This window comes from Lichenostomus cassidix, chromosome 13 (assembly GCF_008360975.1).
Source record: "Lichenostomus cassidix isolate B80296 chromosome 13, HeHo_3.0, whole genome shotgun sequence".
Classification (NCBI taxonomy): Eukaryota; Metazoa; Chordata; class Aves; order Passeriformes; family Meliphagidae; genus Lichenostomus; species Lichenostomus cassidix.
In genome coordinates, this window is record NC_139494.1 from 15,370,436 (window position 1) to 15,392,481 (window position 22,046).

Below are 22,046 nucleotides of genomic sequence, written 5' to 3' on the forward strand. Positions count from 1 at the left end.
CCTTGGTGCTATCTGCCTGTTTCTGTAAGTGTACTTGCTGTTGTGCTTTCAGAAATTTGAATTATTTTACAGATTAAAACATACTCCTGAAGGATGTAATTTGAAATGCCTACTCAGTTTGCCACAAGACCATTAATAGCTGTTTTTTGAGAATGATTTTCAGTCAGTTGTAGCAATTTTACTCTTTTTAGACATAGGCAGTGATTTTCATAGCCTGCTCCTCAGAGTATCATTTGGGACATGAAAGGTTCAGCACTTTCTACTTCAAATGTTTCCTCTGCCGTGGGCATCGCTGTGAAGTAATTGGAATTTCCTGCTTGTTTGCATGTTGCTAATTGTGTGATCTTACTTCCAAGAGCTCTGGGCTGTCTCTGGAGAGAGTGCTTATTCATTAGACCTTTTATCCTGTCAGAGACCATTAGAGTGGTTTGATATGATTTATCCTTCCTGCAACAAACTAGCAGGTTTTGACATATTTTATTTTTCATCTGTACAAATGCCCTCTATAAGGATGGTCCCAGAGTCTTTCCAAGTGGCCCAGTTTAGTGTTGAGTGTGGCTCTCTGGGATGCTGCTGGAGCAGGGGGAGCAGTGACAGTCTGTGCTGCAGCACCGTGAGCCAGGAACAGGGGAGACCATGGGAAGTGTTAAACATCCTCACTTGGAAAAAAATGCAGAAAAATTGGAAAAGACACACAAGAGCAGTGTGCATATTTTGAGACTGGAACAGAAGCCTTGGACTGGCTTCAAAGGAGGGGAAAAACTTACTACATGCTGCCTTCAACCCCAGGGGAAAAGCAGCGTGAGAGAGGGGAGTGGAGAGCTGCTGATGCACAAGTGCAGGGAGCAATGCCCACAGCTGCTCAGTGCTGTGCTGCAAGAACCAGCCTCCCTGGAAAAGAGCTGGTAGCCACAGCCACAGCTCTGTGGGTTTGGTTCAGGCAGGCTGGGAAGTGCTCTGGCCTGGCTGGTGTCTGTGGCTGCCCTGTGGCTCAGAGCTCTGTGCCAGGGCTGCTCTGCAAGGAGCTGCTCCCCACAGCAAGTCAGGGAGCAGAAGGAACGGGGAGTGTGGGGTGCTGGAAGAGCACAGAGGCTGGAGTTGTGTTTGGAAAAACATCCTTTCTCATCCTGTGGTGAGAGGTCAGGAACTCAACATGTGCCTGGTTGTGTCCATGAACTGGTGGGGAAGCGTTTTGTAGAGCCAGCGACAGCCTTGGCTGAGGCAGCAGGAGGCTGAGCCAGTGAGGTCATCTACAAGTGAGAAAAGCAGCAATCTCTGAAGTGTAATGTTGTGTTTTTCCTCCTGGTGGTGTTGGTACTGATGGTCAATAGGTTCACTGTGAAGATGGAGCTGCTGGGGGAGCAGCTTTGTTTCATCATGGCCATACATGGCCAGAGGTTAAGGATATGCCTTCGGGTTCAGAGACAATAGAAACTTAGCCCTTGTGATCACTGCTCTTTCAGTTCTTCTTTCTGATAAACAGGAAGGGCGGTTCTTGACCCAGAATTAAAAGATGAATCTGACACATTTGCTTAAACAGTCCATTTCCATTGGTTGCTGTGCACAGCTAACCACTGCTGTTTTCTGTGAAAATCAGAGCCACGGAGGTGTGCAAGCTGGGGGTGTCTGTTCCTCTCTAAACATCTCTCTTGGTTAGCGTTGTGCAGGAGCCAGATGGGTTTTTGGTCTGACCTGGTGTGGCTTGCGTTAGTCACGATTATCATTGCCCTTGTTGCTTCTGAGAGTTCAGGCTCGTGTTAACTGTCTGTCCAGCTAAGGTAGAAACTAAAGAGAACATGTAGAATTTGATGTAGGTATTACAGGAGTGTTCCCACTTTCCCCTGAACTCCCTTTGCAATAGGCCTTTGTCTCTTCCGCTTGTTCTACTCCTAAGGTGTGTCTTTTCTCGCATGTCTGTACTGCAGGAAAGTGGGAGTGCCCATGGCATCAGTGTGACATGTGTGGTAAGGAAGCAGCTTCATTCTGCGAGATGTGCCCCAGGTCCTTCTGCAAGCAGCACCGGGAAGGAATGCTCTTCATCTCCAAGCTGGATGGACGATTGTGCTGTACAGAGCATGATCCCTGTGGGCCCCACCCTCTAGAGCCAGGAGAAATTCGTGAGTATGCACCTCCCATAGAAGGCCTGACTAACAGTGAGGACACCCAGCCACCAGAACAGCTGCCTGCAGACACAGAGGCAGAGGCAGACACAGACCTGAGTGTTCAGCCCGTGGACAGCCTACCTCAGTCTGGGGCCGTCAGACTGCAGTCACCAGAAAAGCCCCCTGCTACCCTAGCGCTGAGGCTGCCATCATCAGACAAGCCCCCCACCACCCTTGCCCTGAGGTTGCAGCCGTCAAACAAGCCCCCCACCACCCTGGCCCTTAGGCTGCCTTCACCAGACAAACCGCCTGCCACTCTGGCTCTGAGACTGCCACCATCAAATAAACCCCCTGCCACCTTGTCACTGAGGCTGAAGCCATCCAACAAACCCTCCACCACCCTCTCGCTCCGGCTGCAGCCTTCGGACAAACCGCCCACCACCCTGTCGCTCCGGCTGCAGCCATCAGACAAGCCCCAGGCTGCTCTGTCCCTAAGGCTGCAGTCGGAGAAGCAGCCCATCATTGTAGCGCTGCGGCCTCAGCAGCCTGACAAACCTCCCAGCAACGCGGTGCTCTGGCCACTGGACGAGTCCTCCAGTGACGCCTCGCAGCCTCAGCTGCAAAGCAAATCTCCTCCAGGAACACCACCGTCCCCTCTGGATGAGTCACTTGTTACTGATGGTGACCTGCAACTCCAGCTGTCAGACGAGACTCATGATGCACCCGAGGTTTTGGAGTTATCGGACAAGTCCCCGACTGACAGCAGGACCCAGCAGCCTGAGCTGCTGGATGAGTTCCCTGTGAAATGCCTGCATCCTCCACTGTCCGACAGACTCCTGGCCACGGTGGGGACACTGCAGTCCCAGCCGGAGGATGACTCTCCTGAGGCTGATCAGCTCCAGCCGCTGGACGACACTTCTGCCCAGAGTCCGCAGCCGCAGTCTGTGGAAGAGGCTTCCAGCCAGGACCCACCATTGGAGATATCTTCCAGTCCTGAGGTGCTGTGGCCTGAACCCATTGAAAAACTCCCCGATTCCCCAGTCTCACGGATCCCGCCCTCAGAGAAGGCCCCTGGATCGCCAGTATCGCGATCCCCGCCTCTAGAAAAGGCTTCCTTCTCTGAGGCAGTGTGGGTGTCAGACACAGAGAAGTCTCCCAGCTCTGGGTCACCCTCTCCCCTCTCTCCAGAGAAGGCTCCTGGTTCAGGTATGCCACGGATCCTTCCCACAGAGAAGGCTCCCAGCTTAGGGTCACCGTGGCTTCTGTCTCCAGAGAAGGCCCCTGGCTCCCGGTCACCGCATATCCTGCCCACGGAGAAGGCTCTCAGCTCGGGGGCCCTGCGGATCCCACTCACGCAGAAGGCGCTCTCCCCTGGGGTACTGAGACCCCTGCCTCCAGAGAAGGCTGCTGACTCTGGGGCCCTGCGGGTCACGCCTTTGGAAAAGTCTCTCAGCTCTGGGGTGTCTCGGCCTCAGCTCTTAGAGAGGCCTCTTGCTCTTACAGCCCCGTGGCCTCAGGCATCAGATAAGCTGGCTACTGCTGTGGCTCCTCGGCCTCAAGCCTTGGACAAGCCTCTGGCTGCATCAGCTCCGAGGCTGTTGCTGTCTGAGAAGGCGCTGCGTCCCGTTGACCAGAATGCTCAGCCGAAGGAGAGAGGAGCCCCAGCTGTGGAGCTGAGTCCCCAGCAGAAAGAGCGGACCATGTTAGCTGGGGAGCAAATCTCTTGGTCTGCTGGGAAGGTGGTAACGCACGTCGGACAAGTACCTTGGCCTACGGAGAAACTACAGACACACGAGCAAAGCCACTGGCCCACCGCAAAAGCCCTGACGCCTGCAGAGCAGCCTTCCCGGACAGCAGAGAAACTACCAGAACCAACCCTTCAGCCCAGCTGGGAAGTGGCCTCAGCCCCCTCAGAGCAGACCCCGTGGACATCAGACAGATTGTGTGCATTCGAGCAGACCCCTCGGCCAGCGAGGGAAGCGCCGGTACCCCCGGAGCAGATGCAGTGGCTTGTCACAAACATTCAGACAATTGATCAGATTTCTTGGCTGAGTGGAAAAGCACAGACTCCTCGGGGGCAGGACCCTTTGCCTGAACAAAACACAGCGCTAGCCCGTAACCAGGATTCTGTCTGTCGTGAGTTGGCTGACTCAGAGCCAAAGTGAGGTTGGTGAATATGGGAGGCAGGTTTCAGTCCTTTAATGTTTAGGGAGGGGGAATTCTTTGTTTTGTTTTTTTTATTCACTTCCCTGAGCCCAGCCCCTAACCCATGCACATCCCATCCATATTCTCTTGTGACATGAGCAAGGACATTCTCTTGAATCTGAGTCTGGCCCAGCCAAAGGGAGAGAGCATCCGTGACCTTTTCCTCTTCCTTTTACAAATGGTAAAGCTGAAATAAAGAGTCCACCTTGGGTAAAAATCTCTAATTCCATTGAAATGGTCACATTACTGATCTAGCGTGTTCAACCTCCAGGTTTGATTCATAGGTGGGTTCCCAGGTACAGCCAGGAGCCTTGCTCTTGTTACTGCATTTAAAGAAAGTGGATCAGTCAGGTTGCCCTGGCACTGGAGATGTTTCAGGGATCATGTGGTGAGCAGTCGGGTGTGTGTCCTTGCCAGACTCTAGAAGCAGGGGAGGGATTTTATGTCACCTGCCCAGGTCTGTATCCCTGCAAGGCGTTGTCTTGCAAGGTCTGTCTGTGTGTGAGCTGTGACATGCTGTGCGTGTGGTTTGCTGAAGGACAGGCATCGTCTCCAGTGAGCTGGGAGAGGAGCTCCTGCACTCAGTGCAGTTTTCTCCAGCAATAGGCAGTATCCATTCAGGCTCCTTTTTTACAGAGCTGCAATTGGCCAGTCCCAAGAAGCAGGAAGTCTGGAGGAAGTCAGGGAAAATAAGTCTTGGAAGAAGTCATTTTGCAGTGTTTTCATTCTTGTGTCTTAATCCTTTAGCACAGGACACGTGGAGTGTTTCCCTGCACTTGACAGCATAGCAATCCATAAAGCAGCAATAGCGGAGCAGAGCAGAGTGGGCTCCTGGAGGTGCTGAGCATTGCCCTACCCGGGGGACAGTGCTCCCTTTCAAATTTCCATCCAGTCTCTTCTAGACCTCTGTTGTCAGCGTGAGCCAGTGGACTGAGCAGTCCTTTCTCCTTTTGCTTCAGAAATGTTCAGAACATGTTCCCACCACACTTGGTGTTGCCAGCAGCAAGCCAAGCCTGTCCCACTCACTGCACAGCGCAGAGGCAAGGTGCCATAGCTGGATCAGGACCCATCTCAACACCTTCCCCTTGTGTAGCCTCTGGCTTAGCTCTTCTACAACCAAAGGAGACTTGAATTAACTGGACTTTGTTGGTGTGCATGTGTGTGTGCGCGTGTGCGTCCATCCAACTGAATTGTAGTTCTCACACTGGAACACGGTGGGCTTCAGCAGCTGGCTGGCTTTCTTTTTCCTCTTCTCCCTTTTACAGTAAAGGCAATGTTTAGTACCTGGTGGTCATCAGACTGGTGTCCAAACTAGGCTTGCTGAAAGTCGTTCACTCAAGCGTTGAGGCAGAAGTTGGCTTGGCTGTGGTGCTCCTGGGGCAGGCAGTAGAGTCCCAGGAACCTGCAGCATCTTCTGACCACCAGCACCCTTGCAGGCAGGAGGAGGACTTACCACCTCAGGTGGCACTGCTTGGCCTGGATAGGGTTGGTGTCCTGCCGAGGAAACGCTGCTGATCAGCTTTTTCCCACTCTCACAACACATTACCTCTGTGGTTTGCCTGAGCTCCACCAATCTGGGGCTGCAGCCTCGGATCTCCATGCCGCCGCCAGACCCTTGCGCAGGTCCAGTGTGTATATATATCCTTCTCCTTCTCCTTCCAGGCAGATCTGCAGGCCCCTCCCCAGGAAGGGAGCATTCAGCTCCATGCTGACCCCCTCCCCCTGACATGGGAGCAGGTTCTTGTTCCCACCTGGCTTGCAAATGCCTGCTGCTCCCAGAGCAGACAGTCACGAGCTTTACAGTTTTCTATGAAGGGAGGCAGACACTTGTACCAAGACAAATCCCAATCCGTTCTCCTTTCCTGATGTGTGCACCCCGAGACAACGTCCTGCTGTAAAAGCCAGGTGTGCTGGGCACGAGGGGACATTACCAGTGCTATGGTGCATCTCTTCTCTAGTCCAAATCATTTCAGATCCTTTGTAGAATAGCTCGCGACTTGGAAAAGCTTTATGGCTTATGGAAACTTACTTGTTTAATGTTGTTTTTTTCTGGGAAGATTGGCAGGTCAGTTCCTGCTTGCTGCTGAAACTGGGGAAATGCAAGCAGCTTGCATTTCTGTGTGACTCCTCCACAAAGGGAATCAGGACAACTCAGATCCATTGAGAGAGAAGATTACCTTAAGGGCATTCATTAACGTTTTTAAACAAAAATTTAAAAAAAAAAAAAGGTTATGACATTCAATATATTAAGTATTTATCATGTGTGAGAAGGAAAATAAATCTTGAATTTATGTTTATAAGCCTTCCCATGAGCTGGACTTAGTCATGTAGATTGTGTAAGTAGGGTTCCCTCAGTGCCAGCACCCAGCCAGCTCCCGCTGTAACCAGAGAGGTCTCTGCACTGCTCTGTCACATTGTCGCATTGTCACGTGTTAACTAGTTACTTGTTTCATGAAAAAATAAACTGTGAATATTTTTGGTGCAGGCTTTTTTAAATCTGTAAAATGGAGAAGTTCTCAGTGAATTCTCACAAGAGCAGGTTTGAAAAAAATCACTTCTATAAATCGCGGGCTCACGTAGCAGGGTGAGGCTCATAGCAGCAGCCACCTTTCATGCAGCAGGTGCTTATCCAAAAGCTTGTTTGGAACAGTAAACGTGGATTAAACGGTTGCATGGCATTTCCCACAGCCTTCTTCATTGCAGCTACTGTACCCCATCTCTCTTCTTGTCTCCCTTTTCCACAAGGATCCAGGTTTCTGGCTTGCTACCTTGCAGCTGCTGTCAGAAAGTTGGGTTCAGCATATCTAGGAGGCTTGGCAAAACTGGTGCTGAGGAACATCACTGAAGGAGGAAGGCAGGAAGCTGCTTTTCCCTCTTTGCCCTCACTGGGGCCCTGGGCAATGCTCTCTCCCATCAGAGGGATTTTTCAGAGGTAGTAGCAGTGCTTTTAGGAGTGCCTGGGCTGTGCTGGGTCACATAGACAAGGCCTGACCAGATGCAGAGAGAGGTCCCAGCAGCCTTGCCCTGTCCAGGCTGCCCTCATCAGGGAGCATGAGCTGGGGAGCAACTTCGGGCAGAAAAACCTATGTGAAGGAAATGTGGGCATCCTCTGTACTCAAGGTGATTCACTGTTGTGGCAGCTGGCAGCACTGCTTTCAAGGAGGAGAGGGTCATGCCTGTGGTGTAGCAGTTGGGTTTGTTTGCTGCCATTTGTTGCTGCCTTCAGAGGTCAGCCAGTTTGAATCATGGGGCATTTTAAAGTAGAGGGTGGAGGCAAAGTAACCTGTACCCCTGGCAGACTCTGTGGGGGAGACACTGCTGCAGCCTCCTGCTGGGCTCAGACCTTTGCTACAGCTCCATGTCAAGGCCATGGTTCTCTTTTGCTGTGCTGGAGGGATTCAATCACCTGGTCACTTAGTCCTGGGTCAGCCCTAATTGCACCCAGGGTGGGTGAGAGGTGACTCCTGTGTTGATTCACTGGTGTGGAGCGCTGTAGAAGCAGAATCAAGGGTGTAATTATCTCTGTCCCATCCCTGGTGTCCCACGACAGCTCACAGGAATTTTCCAGGCTCATTCCTGGTAGGAATGGCTCCCTCTTCCTGTTTCTGAAGGGGAAGAAGGCTCTGCTCCCCATACAAACATTTTACTGGTCAACATTCTTGCTGCCAGGATCATTTTGCTGCCCCTGCTCAGAGCAGTGGGCTGGGATCAGCAGCTGTGGCCTCCAGCTCACAGCAGGACCCACTTTAGTGTTGGATTTCTGTGGTGGGCAGGAGAGTCCCAAGTGACCTTTGGTGATGGAGGAGCTCTGATGAGGGATAACAGCGTGGTCAAGGGAGGAGGGTTGCAGAGGAGGAGCCATCACAGGACTTGTGGGATGCATGGGCAGGAGGGGAGCAGGCACAGGCCACTGTCCTGCGTGGCTTGTCCCATCTTCCCCAGTGCCCACTGTCAGCCAGGGCTCTAGTGAATCTAGCAGGAGAGTTACCACTGTAAGGGATAATCACCTCACCTACTACAGGTCTACAAATGAAAATTAGCTCATGGTAGTTTGTTTTATTGTTGTTCTCCAGTTAAACTTTTCCTGTTTAACAGAAAAACTCCACAAGAACCAGTCACTTCAATATACCAATCATCTGCGTGGGACCGTGGGAGCACGTGTTAATTCAGGGTTAAACCCCTGCAGGGAGAGTCTCTGAAGGTGTGGCTGGTGTTAAAATTCGGGAGATAAGAGAGATGGTTGAATGTAAAGGACATTTAAGAGCTACGGTGAGACAGTGCATTTGCTAGAAAAGCTTCAGCTTAGTTTCACAGGAAAAAAAAGAAGAAAGAGAAAGAAAAAGCAGCCCTTACCTTGATGCTCTTGGCAGTGTTTTAGCCCTAAGCATGCTGTGGAAGTGCCCAGGTCCTAACTGGACACCACAGCCTGTGTTGTGACAGGGCAGGGGGAGTTTGAGAAACCTCAGACCTTCAACACCTTCTGTTTATTTTTAATTTCAGCCTTAACTTCTGATTTTGCTTGATGTTTGGAATAACCGTAATTGTAACCTGCTTGTAATGTGCTTTGCCCTAAATTACTGATGAGGCTTTCGCCCTTTGCTAGCCAGTGAGTGTTAAAGCAAAGTCGCAAATCATGCAGCTACTCTGAAAGTATCGGGGGGATGCTGTGTTTGATCTCCCAGGCTTTGCCCGCGCTAATTACCCACCCTCCTGTGATAGTGATAACGCTGGTGGCAGCATTTGCAGCCAAGGCTGCTCCTCTCGCAGCAGCACGGCTGGGCTGATGGGTGCTTGGAGCTCCCAGGGCCTGGGACACGGGACACTGGAGCTTGGGGACTGTTCTGCCACGTGCCTGGCTTCAGCAGGAGTCTGATGTGTGGGGTGGCAGTGCCCTTGCTTAGCAGGATGTGGGAGAATGCAAGATTCCTGCTCCGGGTCCTACAAAAGTGATGTAAGCAAAATTCGGTGCCGGGGGAACAGGACAGGTTGTGTGAGCTTGGGCTGGAGGAGCAGCAGTGATGGACAGTCCCTACAGCACTGAATCTACCTCCTAGGGAAATCTGAGAAATGGGTGTTGCTATGGCCTATTTCAAGGTAAAGTTTTAATCAAGTTTGCCCTTGGTGAAGCCCTTGGGCTATTGTGGTGCTATTGTAAACCGTTGGCAGCTTAGCACAGTAGGGCTGGACTCACAGCTCTTGGCCTGCGGGCTGGGGCTTCTTGGCCAGCTGATCCCATCCCCCTGGAGCTGGGGCCGGGCTTCAGCACGTGTGACTGAAACAGGACGAGGAGTCAGTCAGTTCCTTCAGTTTATGATGGTTTTGAGACTCAAACCAGTGTGCCACTGAGCCCCGTGGGGAGCCCGTGGAGCCACGTTAAGCAAGCAGGCATCCGCTACTGCATGTTCTTCGTGTCCGTTTGGTACTGAGCTGGTTTCAGTTTTTGTTTCTTTTTCTGATGTTTCCGAGTTGTTGACTTCAAGGAACTGGGTTTTGTGTATTTTTTTAGACACTGGGAACTTGTTAAAAGGAAAAGCAGCAAGCACCGGGAGGCTCAAGATGGAGCATGGCTGGAGCTGAGGGTGGCCCCGGCCGGCGTGGGTGGGAGGTGAGATGTGTTGGCTGCAGCGGGCACAGGCAGGGAGTGGCTCTCCCTGCGAGGGGCCATAAAAGCCTTTCAGCACTGGCACTCCCAGCCCTGCATGTCCGCAGTGCCGAGCTCACTGCCCCAGCAGCCTGCTCGCCCCCGAGACACAACGTGGTGGACGCTGTGCCTCGCTTTTAATGTCCCTTGCCACCCTCCAGCACTGTGTGCTTTCTGCTGGGGTCCTGGCTGCCAGCTAGCCGAGGGCCCTGGGGAGGGTGGCTGCCTACTGCCCCTTCTTCACTGCCCGGGGACATGGGGGGCCACTCGTGGCAGCGGCATAAGTTGTGCTGGAGCCACGAGTGGAAGGTTTGCTCGTGGGGGGAACCTTGGTGTGAGCAGCCCCATGCTGCTTTCCCTCCCCTCCAAGGTCTGCTGCCCACAGCGTGGCAGCAGATGAGAGTCCCCCGTAGGGTCCTGTTCTACAGGCTCAGCCAGGGTGAAACACATCAGGACTCGAGGATCCCAGTCAAGGCAGGGGCCAGCCAGAGCACTGCAGGGGGGACACGGGGGGGTGCTCAGCCCTGGCCAGGACTCGTCTGTCAGTTGTAAGCAGGAATGCCAGAGCAGGTGAGAGAAAACTACATATTTCCAGCATGTATATTATTTTTAGAAGAAGGAGAGGGGAGAGTCTTGGACCATTGATTACTTTCATTTTGCTCCCCTTAGACTGTTGGCTGTGTATGTGAAACTTATAATGAAAAGAGGGTTGCCCTGCCCAGGTGCTCCCAGAATATGTACTGTAATTCTTTGTATATAGAAGAAAAATTACTGTAAAGTAAAGTTTAACTTTACTCTCGATGTCCTCTTGTGGTTTGTCTTGCTGAGTGGGGGGAGGCAGGGAAGGGAGAGCCCTGACAGCCTCACGTGCATGGGGACAGCTCAGACCACAATGCGTTTTATTTACATTGTACACCCCAAGAGAAGACGCTTAAATAAATCTGCAAAGAATCGAGCATCTCCAAGAGAATAAGTTATCAGCCATCACTGGGCCACCACAGCTCCCACACATGCCACAGGTGGCAGGGAGGGGGTCCCCAGGGGTGACAGTCCATGGATTCCCGGCAGTGCATGGCAGCCCTGTGCTGCTCCATGTGCCAGGAGAAGAGCAGTCCGTAGGCCGTGCTGCAGACAGGCCCAAACAGCTAAAACACAGCAGGTAAAAATCCGGAGGAGTCCGGCGCAGCCAACTGCCCATCTGGCAGCAGCAATTCCCTTTTGGCACGGGGGCTCAGTGGTGGCAGCAGCTGTAGAAGTAGGGACTGTTCCTCTGGTTCAGATTGACACCCTTGTCCTCTGGAAGAGAGCAGGAGCGGCAGGCTGCTGGCACATCCACACCACCAAGGCTGCTGGTCCCAGGCGTGGGCCCCGGCAGGTCCCCTCGGGAGGGTTTGGTGCCCATGGAGAAGTGGCAAGATTCAAGGTCATGGCACAGCTCATGGCTGCAGCACAGCCCAGGGCAGGAAGCACAGCCAGGCTGGGCATGCCTGGGCAGGGCTGGTGCAGAGCTGAGCGAGTCCTGCAGCCCAGCAAGACTCCTGGTTGCCAAAGGCCACTGTGGCACAGCCGTGAGGATGTGCTGAGCCTGGCCTGAGCAGGCATGAGGATGCTCTGATCGGACAACTCCCAGCATGGAGCTGCAACAGCCCCAGGGAGGGCCATGCCAGACCCCCAGAGCTCATCCTCCACACCCTCCCTAGAGGCAGGGGCACCCCCCAGCACATGAGAAGGTGCCTGGGGAGGGACAGGTCCTGCCTACTCACCTGTCATCACCTGGAAGGCGGAGAAGTTGACGTAATCCTCGGCCACCTTTTGGAACAGCTCATCTGGAGGAAGAAAGGGGCATGGTGGATATGGGTGCCTCTCTGTCAGGCAGAGCCCCCAGCCCTGCTCAGCCAGGGTACAATCCCTGCTACTCACCCACGCTCTGGCCTGTTTTACTGGAGGTCTCGAAGAGGTCTGCTTTGATCTCTGAAACGAGGGCCCAGGTTGGCACTTGCTGCAGGTGCAGGATATGGCTCCACGGGCTTGTCTGCCCCCAGAGTCACCCCTCAGGCACGGCTGCTGACAGCGGGCTGGCAGGGAACCAGGGCAGGGCTCCCAGCCCCTTGGCCCAGCTGGCCTTACGCCTGCCCCTGTCAGGACATGCTGTGCCCAGGGAGGTCCGCGGCAGAGCAGGTGCCTCACCACACAGGGAGCTCTGGTGCCACTGGATCTGCTCCGGGCCCACTGCAAGGGCAGAGCTCCGCACGTGGATGCAGTGAGGGGAGCTCAGTCTCCCCTCACTCCCCACCCACTCGATGCTGCATGAGCCCAGGAAGGGCCAGCACCAGCCGTACCATCAGCATAGTCCTGCACATCGTGGAAGTCAACCCCCCGCTTCCTCCTGTCCTCCTCCAGCAGGTCACTCTTGGTGCCACACAGGTAGATCCGGCAGCCCTGTGACAGGAAAAAGGGTGGAAGGGGTGTGCCCTTGTCCCCATCACCAGCGCCCCTTGCCCCATGGCAAGGCTTCACAGCCCCCTGGCCCCTCATACCTCCTCACAGTTCTGCAGCTCGTTCACCCAGAACTTGGCTCGCTGGAAACTGCCACCGTCAGTGAGATCTGGGGAGAGAAGTCAGGGTCTGCTGACACCGCTCCTCAGCGCCCGACCCACTGGTGTCACCACCACCCCAGCCCGGGACCTTTGCAGCCACTAGCTCCTTCCCCTTCCCTTTCTCCATGCCCTCACCGTAGCACACGATGGCAGCCCGGGCTCCCCGGTAGTAGATGCGGCTCATGGCCTCGTAGCGCTCGGAGCCCGCCGTGTCCTGGGGGCGACAGGGAAGCGCTCGGCAGGTGATGGGGGTCCGAGGGTCTCAGAGGTCCCCGAGACAGGGGACAGCCAGGGATGTGAGAGGAACGCTGGGACAGCCCTCACCCTTGCACTTACCCAGATGCCCAGGGTCACCGTCTGGTCCCCCACGGTCATCACCTTGGCCACAAAGGCGGCTCCGATCGTCTGGAAGAGAAGCGAGAGGCGCGGTGGGAACCCCCGCGAATGCGGGGACATCTGGTCTGGGAGCGCGGCGGAAACCGGCGCAGGGACAGGGGGGAATTCAGCCCGGGCCGCGGGGAAGGAAAGCGATGAAACGAGGGGACCGGCCCGCGGGAGGGAGGTGGCGGGTCGCAGCCCGGGCACGGCGGGGGACAACCCGAGGGGACGCCGAACTAGAGATGCGGGTGGCAACATCCCGAGGACACGGTGGGGAAACCGGGGGGGACCCGCGCGGGTGTCGCGCTGACGGGCTCATCCCGGGCACACGGGGGAGACACGGGGGGCGCCATCCCGGGGACGCGCCGCAGCACCGCGGGGCCGCCGGGTGCCGGTGGCGGAGCCGGTGTGTCACTCACGTTCTGGTAGGGCCCGGGGCGGAAGCGGCGGTGGGCGCAGCGCTCCACGAGGCTGCTCTTGCCCACCCCCTCCTGCCCCAGCAGCACCACCTTGGCGTCCACCCGCCTCCCGCTCATCCTGGCGCCGCCGCCGCCGCGGGGCGGGGCCACACCGGGCGGGGCGGGGCCGGAACCGGGCTGGGCGTGCCGGAAGTGCGCAGAGCGGGGCGGAAGCGCGCGGCGGGGCGGGGCGGGGCGCTCGGGCCGCATGGCGGCCGCCCAGCAGGCGCGGGCCTGAGCGGCGGCCCCATGGGGAAATACTGCGCCAGCCTGAGCGTCCTCAAGGGGCCCTGGGACCAGGTGTTCGCCGCCTTCTGGCAGCGCTACCCCAACCCCTACAGGTGCGCCGGGGCCCTGCCCGACCCGCCGCCCCTCCCGCCGCCCCGGTCCCACCTGGGGTTGGTGCCACCGCCCTTCCTCAGCCCAGCCCTTTCCCCGGGGGTCCTGCCGGCTCCAGCCTTCAGGGATGGGTGTCCCGCCCCGCCAGTGCCCAGCGGGCAGCTGGTTCCCTCCTCCCTTAATCCCTCAGTCCCTGATGATTCCCAGCCCCGGGGGAGAGCTGGCGACGAGCAGGGCTTGATGTTTTCTTCCCCATTTCAGCAAACATGTCCTGACCGAAGACATCGTGCACCGGGAGGTGACGCCGGACCACAAGCTGCTCTCCCGGCGGCTCCTGACCAAGACCAACCGGATGCCGCGCTGGGCAGAGCGCTTCTTCCCAGCCAATGTCGCCCACTCCGTCTACATCCTGGAGGACTCTATCGTGGACCCCAAGAACCGAACCATGACCACATTCACCTGGAACATCAACCACGCTCGTCTCATGGTAGGTGCTGCTGCTGGTGGGGGTGTGTGGCGAGTGAAGGGGACGCAGCAGTGCCCACGGCTGGCCTGTGCCCCGTGCAGGTGGTGGAGGAGCGCTGCGAGTACCGGGTGAACCCCGAGAACAGCAACTGGACCGAGGTCAAGCGGGAGGCCTGGGTATCTTCCAGCCTGTTTGGCGTCTCGCGGGCCATCCAGGTGAGCACTGCTCGAGCAGTAAAGCTGCTGCTCTGCCCTTTCCTTGTGCTGGTTTTACACCTTTTCCCCTTGTTTCTCACCCTCCCCGGTCCTCATGAGCTCTTGAGGCACCCAGAATGGTCACTGTGATTTGTCAAGCTGGGACAGAGCCCCCGGGGCTGTGTCTAACAGGGCTCACACCTTCACTGACTTTTGCCTTGCAGGAGTTTGGTCTGGCCAGGTTCAAAAGCAACGTGACCAAGAGCACTAAGGGATTTGAATACGTGCTAGCAAGAATGCAAGGTGGGCACCAAGGGCAGGCTGGGGCTGACCGGGACGGGTCTCTTGGCGTTAGAGGTCACTCTGGGAACACTCCAGTCCACGGGCAGGTTGTGGTTTGAACTAATCTGACTCTGAAATCCTCACCACTTGCCTTTACCCTGTGCCTTGGCACGGCCTGCTTGTCCTGAGTGGAGCAGCCGAGCTGTGATTGCAGGGCTGGGCAAGGGTGGAGTGCAGGCAGGAGGGGATGGAGCATGGCAACAGTCATGTGCCTGTGGTTCCCCTTTGCAACATGCCCTGACGTGCTGGGGTCAGGAACACCAGGCTCATCTTCCTCCCTGTGTGGGGAAGTGCCTCGGTGGCAGGGCCGGTCTAGCCAGCACTCCTGTGGGGTTAATAGCTTCCATGTTATAGGAGAAGCTCCATCCAAAACCCTGGTGGAGACAGCCAAGGAAGCAACCGAGAAAGCCAAGGAAACAGCCCTGGCTGCTACGGAGAAAGCCAAGGACCTGGCAAGCAAGGCAGCCACCAAGAAGAAGCAGTACGTGTGAGGGGCCAGCTGCACCAGGACAGATAGGAGACTGCTTAGATTTTATATTTTTAAAGAAACTGTACAAGTTTGACAATCAGCTGCTGTTAGACCCTTTCTGAGATGTAATTATCATTAAAGAATCGACTCCCACCTCTGATTTGGCTGAGGCTGGCCTGGCTAGAGCAGAGCCCAGTGCTGCTCTCCATTCTGGGGGTCCAGCCCTTCGTAGGGAAGACACAGGCCAGGGTTTTACCAAGTGCCTTTACTATAAAATGTTGGTCTGTACAAGAGAGCGGGGTGGCTGCAGGAGCATGAAGGCAGGTTGCTTAATGCACTTGTTTCCCCTTCCTGGCGCTCCAGGGGCGGGAGAGCCTTCCTGTAGCTGTGTCTGCAGTGGGCAACACTGCCCTGTACTCAAGCCAGGCAGCCCCCAAACTGCCTGGGGGTGCACGGGGGAGGCAGGAGTGTGTCCCTGTGACAGCCAGGCTTTCTTCCAGCACCTCCTCTGGTGCTTTGCAGTGCACAGCAGGTGCCACAGTGCAGTGCCAGCCCTATGCACCCAGTGCCACAGCTAGTGCCACCCAGCTGTGGGGGGTAAAGCTGGGCTCTTTCCCCCACCTGTGTCCCCTTACTCTGGCAGCTGTGATGAGGCTGGCAGAGGCTGGGTTTCCGGCAGGAAGGAGGCAGGCAGTGCAGGGAAGGCAGCAGGCACCATCAGGATGCAGGGCTGTGGGGGCTGGAGTAGCTGTGGTCCCTCCCGGTGCCAAAGCTGGGTAGCAGGTCCCCGCTGAACACCACGCCATCCACCTCTACCTCGACATCCTCTGGGCACCAGGGCGAGGCTGGGTCAGGCCCTTGTCTGCTTTCCCTCCCTGCCCCCCATTGTTTTTTCTTTGCCCTCTTACCTCCCTCGGAGGGCTCTGAGAGCTGGGATGAGTCCAGGCTGTCGGCCCGTTCCCGTTCCCCTTCAGCAGGCAAGAGCAGCCATTCCAGCCGCCGCTGCAGGCTCCGCTGCCGGTCCCGCAGCCGGTCCTTGGCCCTTCGTGCCCTCAGCTCCTGCTCCTCCAGCCTCTGTGGGGACCCAGTGAGGCATGAGCAGAGTCCGAGCTGGGCGGCTCTGTTGCCACACAGAAGCGAGCGGTGCCGGGGCGAGCACCCCTCCTCACCTGGATGTGAAGCCGGGCACGGTGCAGGAGGCTCAGCGTGGTGGGACGGGACGGCCCCGCGCCCACCGGCACCTGCTGCTTCAGCCGCTCCAGGCAGCACCGGAGCTGGGCTCTCCTGCGGCGGGGCAGGGGGGGAACGACACGGCGGTCAACCGCGGGGAGTCACGGGCACGATCATCCCTTGCCCCGCCGCTTCTCCCCCCACGCCCCCGTACCTGTGCTTCTCCAGCGCGTTGTGCACCGACCTGCCGAAGAGACCCCGGTGATCAGCACCCTCGCCACCGGCCGCCGCCATCCACCCACCCATCCGCTCGCCCACCGCTCACCTGACGCTGCCCACGGCCCGGCGCGACGGGGCAGGGCACAGCGCGGCGTAGCCGTGCTCGGCCTCGGCCAGGCCGAGCGGGTATCGGTGTTCCCGGTGCTCCAGGAATTCGGCCGCCTGGAGCAGCACCTGGATGCTGGTGGCCGCGGGCTCCATGGCGGGAGGGGGGGGCCGCGAGCCGCGCGCTCATTGGCTGCGGGGCGCCCCGCGCCGCTGACGTCACCTCGGCGGGCAAACAAATTCAGGCGGGAAAGCGCGTGCTTCAAATTTGAATTGGCGGGAGGGGACGGCGCGGGCCACGCCCCCCAGGCGCCAGGCCCCGCCCCCCGAGCAGCGCCCCGCCCCCACCGGTGTTTAGGCAATTTACGCTCCTTGGCCACGCCTCTCCAGGCCACGCCCCAGGCCACGCCCCTCGGAAAGGTGCGCCCGCTCCCGTGCCCGCCCATGTGCGCAGCCGGTGACGCGCGGGGCGCGGATCGCCGTGTCCGCCCATGCGAGAAGGGCGGGAGTGCGGCCTTCATCCCCCACCCTGCCGAGTCCACGGGTGTCCCCGGACCGGCCGCACCCACCAGCTCCTCGGGAATCACCGAGCCCAGCGCCATGAGGCCCAGACAGACGGGTTTATCTCTTTATTAAAATCCATCGGGCGGAGGCGATGGGGAGGGAAGGGGAGCGCCGGGCCCCGGGCACGGCACGACACGGGCGGCCCCGGGGCACCCGCTGTCATGTGAGGGCTGTTTGCACCTTCTCCGGCCAGGGCCCGGGGGGAGACTCTGCCCCGGGCCCAACAGCAGCCAAAGTTCACCTGAAAAAAAACCACCACGAAGCACATTTCCAGCCGGGGGGCAGGTGCACGGCAGCAGCAGGCAGCTCACCGAAAGCAGAGCAGACCACGGTGCATCAGGAGAGGCGGTCCTGCGCCCACCATCACCCCGTATGGGCTGCCACCGTGTGGGGTCCTGCCCCTCTGCATCAGGGGGAGGCCTAACACCATGTGGGGGATCCTGCAGCCATGCCCACCAAGCTCTGAGGAGAGTCATGGGGCCGAGGTGCTGCCCGGCAGCCCCGGAGTGGCCCTGGGCCCCCAGCTGTGTGGCGTCCTACGATGCAGATCTGGCAGAGGGGCTCTCACTGGCTCCGGGCGCAGCGGGACGTGGCTGGGAGGTGCGTGGTGTAGCAGTGGGTGCAGACACGGACAGGTTTGGTCTGGCTGTAGTGTGGCAGCACTGCGGTATTCGGTGAGCAGCGGGCACAGAAGATCTGCCAGGAAGCCAGAGAGGGGCTGAGCAGAGCCCGGTCCCTCGGAGAACCCCACATGCTCCATCCCAACCCCGTCCTACCTTCCCACAGCTGCGGCAGTGGTGCCGGCGGCGTAGCAGGGTGAAGGGCGAGTGGCAGGCAGAGCACTGGCTGCACGTGCTGTCCGGCACCCACTCGGGCAGGTGGCGGGCACCTGCTGGGCAAAACACACATCAGTTAAAGCCCCTCACCCTGGCTCCCCTCACAGCCAGATCCCCTCAGGCAAGATGGGGCAGGATCAGCCCCAGCCTCACACCTTGCCCCAGAGTCATGAAACCTGGGCAGCCCCTTACCTGCCCTCCGGAGCCCGGCAGCCTCTGCACGGCTGGAGCACAGTGGGCAGTCGGCCACATGAGGAGCATCTGTCACACAGGAGTCACCATCCTTCTCTTCTGTGGGGACAAGGGTTGTGGTGCTCTAGCCACAACCAGAGCCAGGTACTATGGCCACGTTTTCCCCGAGCCTGGGGCTGTGGCCTTGTCTCACCAGGGACAGGTGATGGGCAGGGCAGAGAGGAGCAGTCCCACATGTCCCTGGGGATTACTCACTGTTGGCACTCTGCTCCTCCGAGGGCTCCGCCTGCGAGGACACGATCTTGAAGACCGTTTTCAAGATGCTCCTCATGTCACTGGCAAAGTTGGTCTGGAGCTGATCAGCCACCCCTGCACCAGGATGGTGGGGGGTGAGGGTGCTGGGGGGTTCAGAGTGCTGGGGGGCTGGCTTGGGGGTCACTCACCTGAGATGCAGACAAAGAGGGTGTGCAGCATGTCCTTGGTGCTGCTGTAGCGGGAGCGCAGCTCCGAGCAGCGGGCACCTGGGGGGGCAGCAAGTCCCCCTGGGCTGCTCCCGAGGGGCTGAGGGCTGCACAGGGGGGAGGTGACCCTTGTGCCAGGGTTGGTATGAGATGTCCCTGTCCCAATGGACAGGGATCTGCAGTCTTGGCCCTGTTCCCTGCCAGCTGCACACCCCCACTGCCGATCAGTGCTCAGGTCATCCACTGCACCAGGGGGTCCCAGTCGTGTTGTGCAGGTGGGGGGTGGTGGAGTGGAATGAGGGACCTCCAGGAGACTGAATGGAGCAGGGGAATCCACTCTGGGCACAGCTGCCCCCCAAGCTGGGGGTGTTTCTGGACTGCAGGGATCCTCCTGTTCAGCTGTGCACAAGCTCCTCTCCAGCAGGCAGAGCTCCTCTGCTGACAGCACCCACAGCAGGTCCCTGCAGAGAGGGGTCAGCATCAGCTCCATGTCACAGCCCTACTACTGCCCCACAGCCCCAACCATTGCCCCCCACTGCACACCTGATCTTCTTCAGGAGGTTGTAGAAGGGGCTGAAGACCCGGGACATCTCCTCAGGGCTCCGCTCCAGACTGAGGGGACCGTCAGGGTAGATGAGGAGGCCGCTGTGAAGGGACAGAGTCCAACTCACGTCAGGGGTTGCCTGGGACCCCAACTCCTCATGGGGAGAAGGAGCTGGTACAGGGCAGGGAACATACCCCCTTCTGCAGGGGCTGCACCCACCTGATAATGGCCAGGCGAGGGATGGTGAACATCAGCAGTGGTTCATAGCCATCAATCATCTCCTGGGTCAGATAGCCCAGGTGCAGAGCTCTGGGGTCACACAAAACACCCTTACAGTGGATCCGAGCCTGAGGATGCTGCCCATCCTTGGGGCCAGGGTCCCTGCCACCCCCACCTGACACACAGTGCCCCTCACCTCTCCACTGTCTCACAGAAGAGCACAATGATCTCCTGCTGCCTGTAGATCTCCTCAGGAGACTTCACTGCCACAAGCGAGGACACGTAGCTAGAGAGATGGGGAGACTGTGAGGACCTTACAGTCCTGGCACAGCCCCCCACCACCCCAGCACCCTAACCCTGGCCCCTACCTCAGCTCAAACTCTGCAAAGAGCCGGTCAAATTGGATGAGCACAGCCCGGACAGGTTCCGGGTAGGAGCTGGGTTGGCTCAGGCTCTGCTCCCGCAGCACTGTCCGGACCAGCTCCAGGCTGCACAGCAGATTCCTGGCCTGGGGCCGCAGCTGTGCCCCATCTGACTCCTCCACTTCCAGGAAGGTGCCAGCCAGGAGACACTGCCAGGATAGGGACTGTCAGGAGCCAGCAACCGAGGCAGTGCCTAACCCCAGGGTAAGCTGGTGGTGGGGTGTCTACCACCCTGAGGAGTCAGATCCCCCAGACAGCATCCCCGGGCTCACCTCAGCAGCAAACAGCATGTGGTTCCCCAAGTTGTCCACCAAGAGCTCCTCGGGGAACTTGACCAGGTAGTCGCGGCTGTGCCGCTGCGTGGGGATGCACTCCTCCATGATCCGCTCCAGGACGGCCAGCAGGTGAGCCTGGGGAGGGCAGAGTGTCACCCACGGCTTCCCGGAGGGACCGAGTCACACCGGGATCCGGGCTGCCCCCGTACCTGGCTGAGGTGGAGCTGGTTGAGGAGCACCAGGTACTGCTGCGGGTCCAGTTCGGCATCCAGCCCGTTGATCTCTGCCACCACCCGTGTCACCCTCTCATCGGCAAAGAAGAACTGGGAGAGCAGGCGTGGGTCGGAGCGCTGTGGGAAGAGCAGAGGGGTGATGGTTGGAGCGCCCCGCATCTCCATGTGCTGCGTCAGCGGGATCCCAAATCTCCCATTCCCACAGTCAAGTAGGGCTCGGACCCCACGGATCCACAAACATCCATTCGGGCAAGTACGTGGGACCTCCCACGGCAGCTCTGGCTCCTCCCGGGGAGCGCCGCCCTCCCCACCCACCTGTGCCTCAGTTTCCCAGGGGGCAGAGCAGGATGAACAAGCTCAGCCGCATCCCGGCAGCCTGGGCACAGATCCGTGTGTGGCTGTAAACACCGGGAAAGGTCCTCGAGAATCACCCCGCTTCCTCCTCCCACTCCACCCCGAGGCACTCTCGCTGCCCCCCCTGCGCCCGGAATGCGGAGTTCCTGGACGGTCCCGACGGGGGTCGTCCGGGGGCTCCGCCGGTCCCTGGCACAGGGAGGGCGGCCCCGGTGCAATCCCCCCGGTCTCACCTTGGGTCGGCGGAGCCATCGGCGCAGGGCAGCGGGCAGCATGGCGCGTCCCGCAGCTCTGCCGCCGCCCGGCTCCCCGCGCCCGCCGCTCGCCGACGGGGCGGGTCGGCACCGGGCACCGCCCGGGGGGCGGATCGGAGCGGTGTCCGCCCAGTCCCGGCACCGGGACGACCCGTCCGCTCCTCGACGGACCGGTTCTCTGTGATGGGAAGGGTGAGGGTGCGTCTCCCGTGGGGCGGGATGGGTTTCATCGCCGGCTTTCCTTCCCGGTCTCGGTTCCTGTCTCAAATTCCCGACTGCAACCCCGGTTATCCTCCCCCGGCTCCTCTCTCCCCGCAGCCCAGCCTTCCGGGGACAGGGACATCCCAGTGCTTCCCCCAGCCCTCCTCCCATTCCCGGAGTGATGGGGACCACCAGGAGAGGCACCCGCAGGCAACTTTACTGTCCAGGGCATGGGATGCGGAGAGGGGTAATGCAGTAGGAAGGGGGTAAAGTGGCCCCTCGGTGCGGGAAAGAGGGACCAAGTGGCCAAGAAAAGGTCCCCAGGGGTGCTCGGGCACAGCAAAGCTCCCCGGCTGTGCCAAAGGAGGTGTTTGCTCCAGACCTGGCACTGCTGGCCACAGGATGTGGGCGCCGATAATTCAGGTGGCTGAAAGCCTAATGGGGTAGATTCATGGGTAAAAAATCCGTGGAGCATGGTTGAACAAACACAGCGGCGGCACCTCCTCGGCTTCAGAAAGTTCCTGAGTCATGGCAGTGCCCAGGCTGCGCCAGATGGATGCGGGTGTGGGAATGGCCACGGTGTTGGGGCTCTGTGAGTCCCCCACGGACTCCTGCTCTGTTTTCAGCCGTGTCCTGGCTCCTGTGAATGGGGGTCCCTGTGCACACACTGAGCCTGGAGCCCTGCTTGTCCCACAGGTGCCAGCAGACTTGGGCACCATAATATCAGGACATAAAGCTATTAGGGAGCCGTCCAAAGGAGGCTGCAAAGATGGTGAAGGGAAGAGAGGGGAAGTCACACGAGGAGC

At 58.5% G+C, this 22,046-nt stretch overlaps 5 protein-coding genes across 8 annotated transcripts in view; 2 read left to right on the forward strand and 3 right to left on the reverse strand.

The window, feature by feature from the left end:
- The window catches only part of NSD1 (nuclear receptor binding SET domain protein 1), a 60,325-nt gene extending 49,576 nt beyond the window's left edge, over nucleotides 1-10,749 (forward strand). For all 3 annotated transcript variants that reach the window (XM_085073917.1, XM_085073915.1, XM_085073916.1), the window contains one exon: nucleotides 1,926-10,749. In XM_085073917.1, coding sequence (XP_084930043.1) covers nucleotides 1,926-4,267 — 2,342 coding nt within the window. In that variant the 3' untranslated portion in view covers nucleotides 4,268-10,749. The remainder of the gene's footprint in view (nucleotides 1-1,925) is intronic.
- An 81-nt stretch (nucleotides 10,750-10,830) lies between these two features.
- Nucleotides 10,831-13,513, reverse strand: RAB24 (RAB24, member RAS oncogene family). The gene is made up of 8 exons (XM_085073921.1): nucleotides 13,343-13,513; nucleotides 12,882-12,950; nucleotides 12,681-12,759; nucleotides 12,486-12,553; nucleotides 12,288-12,387; nucleotides 11,869-11,919; nucleotides 11,712-11,774; nucleotides 10,831-11,244 (listed from the first exon to the last, which is right to left on the reverse strand). Exons 1-8 carry the CDS (start codon nucleotides 13,457-13,459, stop codon nucleotides 11,180-11,182), a joined length of 612 nt encoding a protein of 203 aa, XP_084930047.1. The 5' UTR covers nucleotides 13,460-13,513; the 3' UTR covers nucleotides 10,831-11,179.
- A 26-nt stretch (nucleotides 13,514-13,539) lies between these two features.
- On the forward strand, nucleotides 13,540-15,344 carry PRELID1 (PRELI domain containing 1). The gene is made up of 5 exons (XM_085073918.1): nucleotides 13,540-13,722; nucleotides 13,982-14,207; nucleotides 14,288-14,401; nucleotides 14,605-14,683; nucleotides 15,077-15,344. Exons 1-5 carry the CDS (start codon nucleotides 13,631-13,633, stop codon nucleotides 15,211-15,213), a joined length of 648 nt encoding a protein of 215 aa, XP_084930044.1. The 5' UTR covers nucleotides 13,540-13,630; the 3' UTR covers nucleotides 15,214-15,344.
- Nucleotides 15,345-15,441: 97 nt separating this feature from the next.
- Nucleotides 15,442-16,961, reverse strand: MXD3 (MAX dimerization protein 3). Its single transcript, XM_085073919.1, has 5 exons — nucleotides 16,687-16,961; nucleotides 16,576-16,605; nucleotides 16,361-16,475; nucleotides 16,100-16,265; nucleotides 15,442-16,018 (listed from the first exon to the last, which is right to left on the reverse strand). Exons 1-5 carry the CDS (start codon nucleotides 16,839-16,841, stop codon nucleotides 15,909-15,911), a joined length of 576 nt encoding a protein of 191 aa, XP_084930045.1. The 5' UTR covers nucleotides 16,842-16,961; the 3' UTR covers nucleotides 15,442-15,908.
- A 338-nt stretch (nucleotides 16,962-17,299) lies between these two features.
- LOC146431360 (lateral signaling target protein 2 homolog) lies at nucleotides 17,300-21,150 on the reverse strand. Of its 2 annotated transcripts, none has more exons than XM_085073936.1 (12): nucleotides 21,019-21,150; nucleotides 20,408-20,548; nucleotides 20,196-20,333; nucleotides 19,870-20,072; nucleotides 19,698-19,787; nucleotides 19,502-19,591; nucleotides 19,282-19,383; nucleotides 18,721-19,199; nucleotides 18,533-18,646; nucleotides 18,278-18,376; nucleotides 18,026-18,138; nucleotides 17,300-17,945 (listed from the first exon to the last, which is right to left on the reverse strand). In XM_085073936.1, exons 1-12 carry the CDS (start codon nucleotides 21,058-21,060, stop codon nucleotides 17,814-17,816), a joined length of 1,743 nt encoding a protein of 580 aa, XP_084930062.1. In that variant the 5' UTR covers nucleotides 21,061-21,150; the 3' UTR covers nucleotides 17,300-17,813. The 2 variants fall into 2 exon arrangements, with proteins under 2 accessions (XP_084930062.1, XP_084930060.1); XM_085073934.1 differs by having other exon boundaries at nucleotides 18,026-18,141.
- Nucleotides 21,151-22,046: the final 896 nt, after the last annotated feature.